General features: G+C 39.1%; 1 protein-coding gene across 1 annotated transcript; it reads left to right on the forward strand.

The window, feature by feature from the left end:
• The first annotated feature begins 482 nt into the window (after positions 1-482).
• LOC136581066 (olfactory receptor 8D1-like) lies at positions 483-1615 on the forward strand. Its single transcript, XM_066582058.1, has one exon. It carries the CDS (start codon positions 683-685, stop codon positions 1613-1615), a length of 933 nt encoding a protein of 310 aa, XP_066438155.1. The 5' UTR covers positions 483-682.
• The last annotated feature ends 772 nt before the right edge of the window (positions 1616-2387 follow it).

Consider the following 2387-nt stretch of genomic DNA (forward strand, 5'->3'; position numbering starts at 1 on the left):
TTCAAAACTTCTGACATGTCACTATGATATGTCAAAAGTTTGTAAAAAGTTTAGTTCCCCTTTAACTGTACATGCTATTGATAAGATAACAACAATGTGAATATATTTAAAATCAGTTGCTTCTTTGTGAATATATCAGACCATTCGTAATGTTCCAAATAATGTCATCAATTACTGTTGCAAGTAAAAGTAAGTGAACCCTCTGAAATTATCTGGATTTCTGCATTAATAATATGTGATCTGATTGTTATATGAGACAGTTACAGACAAACACATTGTAACTAATAAGAGACAAACAGCTGTAATGTTTATATCCTTTATTGAGCACACTAAGTAATTATCCACAGTGCAGAGGGAAAAAGTAAGTGAAATCCTGTGTTAATGACTTCTCTAAGTGCTAATTGGCAAAAGGCGTTTCAATTAGGAGATTGTAAGAGCAGGTTTCACAGGTGCTTTGCCCATTAAATAAAGACACAAAAAGCCTAGTTACTAAAAAATCTGTTGCTCTTAAGAAAGATTGATTAGTGTGAACTGTGCCTTGATGGAAGCAACTTTGTATGTACGACAGTCATTTGCTACACTACGACAGTCATTTGCTACATCCATTGCTGACTAAATATGACAGTCTCTGATTTATATTATAAGTAATCCCAAGAATTTTTATTTACAGATTTTATAGCTAATGAATGCAACAAATCACACAGTGTTGACCTTCTTCATTATTAATGGATTTTCTGATTTTCCAAACCTTGAAGTTCCAATCTTCCTTATGGTTCTCCTTATTTATCTTATTACTGTTGGTGGTAATATGACCATCCTCCTACTAGTGTGTGTAAACCCTCATCTCCATAGTCCCATGTACTTCTTCTTGTGTAACCTGTCCGTCTTGGACTTGTCCTACAGCACAGTCACTCTTCATAAGATCCTTATTAGCTTTTTATCTGGTGACAAGACAGTTTCTTTACAATCGTGTTTGACTCAAATGTTCATATACACATCTCTAGTGTGCAATGAACTGTTAATACTTACAGCCATGAGCTATGACCGCTATGTCGCTATCTGTAACCCATTGCACTATTCCACCATCATGAGTCATGGTGTGTGTTCTTCACTGGCTGCCGTCTGTTGGGGGTTGGGCTTTGTAGAATCTTTACCTCACATTATTCTTATATCCAGATTCACCTGTTATAAATCAAACATAATAAATCACTTCTTCTGTGACATAGTCCCTCTGCTGAAACTTTCCTGTAACGATACCTCCCTGTCTGACTTTTTGATGTTTATCTGCGGACTCTTCCTCGCCACCTTCCCCTTTTTACTCACATTTATCCCTTATATCTTTATTATCCGTACCATATTGAGAATCAAGTCTTCCACTGGAAAGCATAAAGCTTTCTACACGTGTTCTTCACACTTCACTGTGGTCATACTTCTTTATGTGACACTTGTCTACCAGTACCTTAGACCAACTTCAATGGACACTCTGGAAACCAACAAGATTTTCTCTGTGTTCAACACCGCGGCAGTCCCCATGCTTAACCCACTGATCTACAGCCTGAAAAATAAGGATGTCAAATCTGCACTGAGACGTAAATTGTTTCAGATGACTGTGTAACTGTACAATCTGGTAGCTCTATGAGGACCATGTATATAATGTATATCTTCATGACTGTACTAATAATGTAAACAGTAAAAGCGTTCATCAGGTTGCACTCTAGAAGTCACTAACTTTTGAGAAGTTACATTTTCACTGCCTCCTTGCAGTCCTCTCTGCACAGGTTGAGAATAGTACGTATGGGATGTGGTTCTTTAATGCTTAAAGATCTTGTTCTTAGTTAAAGGACACTTGAAATATATTGTATTTGGAAGCAATTCAAACAGACGTGCCAATATCACATCCCAACGAGAAACATGTTGCTGTCATCTATCCACAATCTAGGGGATAAATTTATGACTGTTCGATGAGGCGTCACTGTTGGAACCCCCACTGATCAATAGAATGGGTTCCAAACCTCTGTTCTGGAGGAATCCTCAATGACTTGCCGTTCTGAGTGACGACAGGAAGCCATGCACTCTGAAACGGATGGTGCATCACTGACAGAAGAAGGATGAGGGCGAACAGGATTACCTAACTAGGTGCCCAACCACTGGAATGGCAGCAAGTATGTTACCAGCGCTCCATTGAGTCTCCTCACTGCAGGGGTGCAGTAACACCGCAGTGCAGAGGACGGGCGACATGGGACCCTCATTCTCGATATTGGGAGGGGTCTTAATGGTGAGACACTCACCGATCAGCAAGTTATCCACTATCCTGTGAATAGCGGATAACTTGTAATCTTGGTATAACCCCTTCAAGTGACAGAACCCAATCTCCACATTATTGTAAA

Source organism: Eleutherodactylus coqui, chromosome 10 (genome assembly GCF_035609145.1).
Source record: "Eleutherodactylus coqui strain aEleCoq1 chromosome 10, aEleCoq1.hap1, whole genome shotgun sequence".
Classification (NCBI taxonomy): Eukaryota; Metazoa; Chordata; class Amphibia; order Anura; family Eleutherodactylidae; genus Eleutherodactylus; species Eleutherodactylus coqui.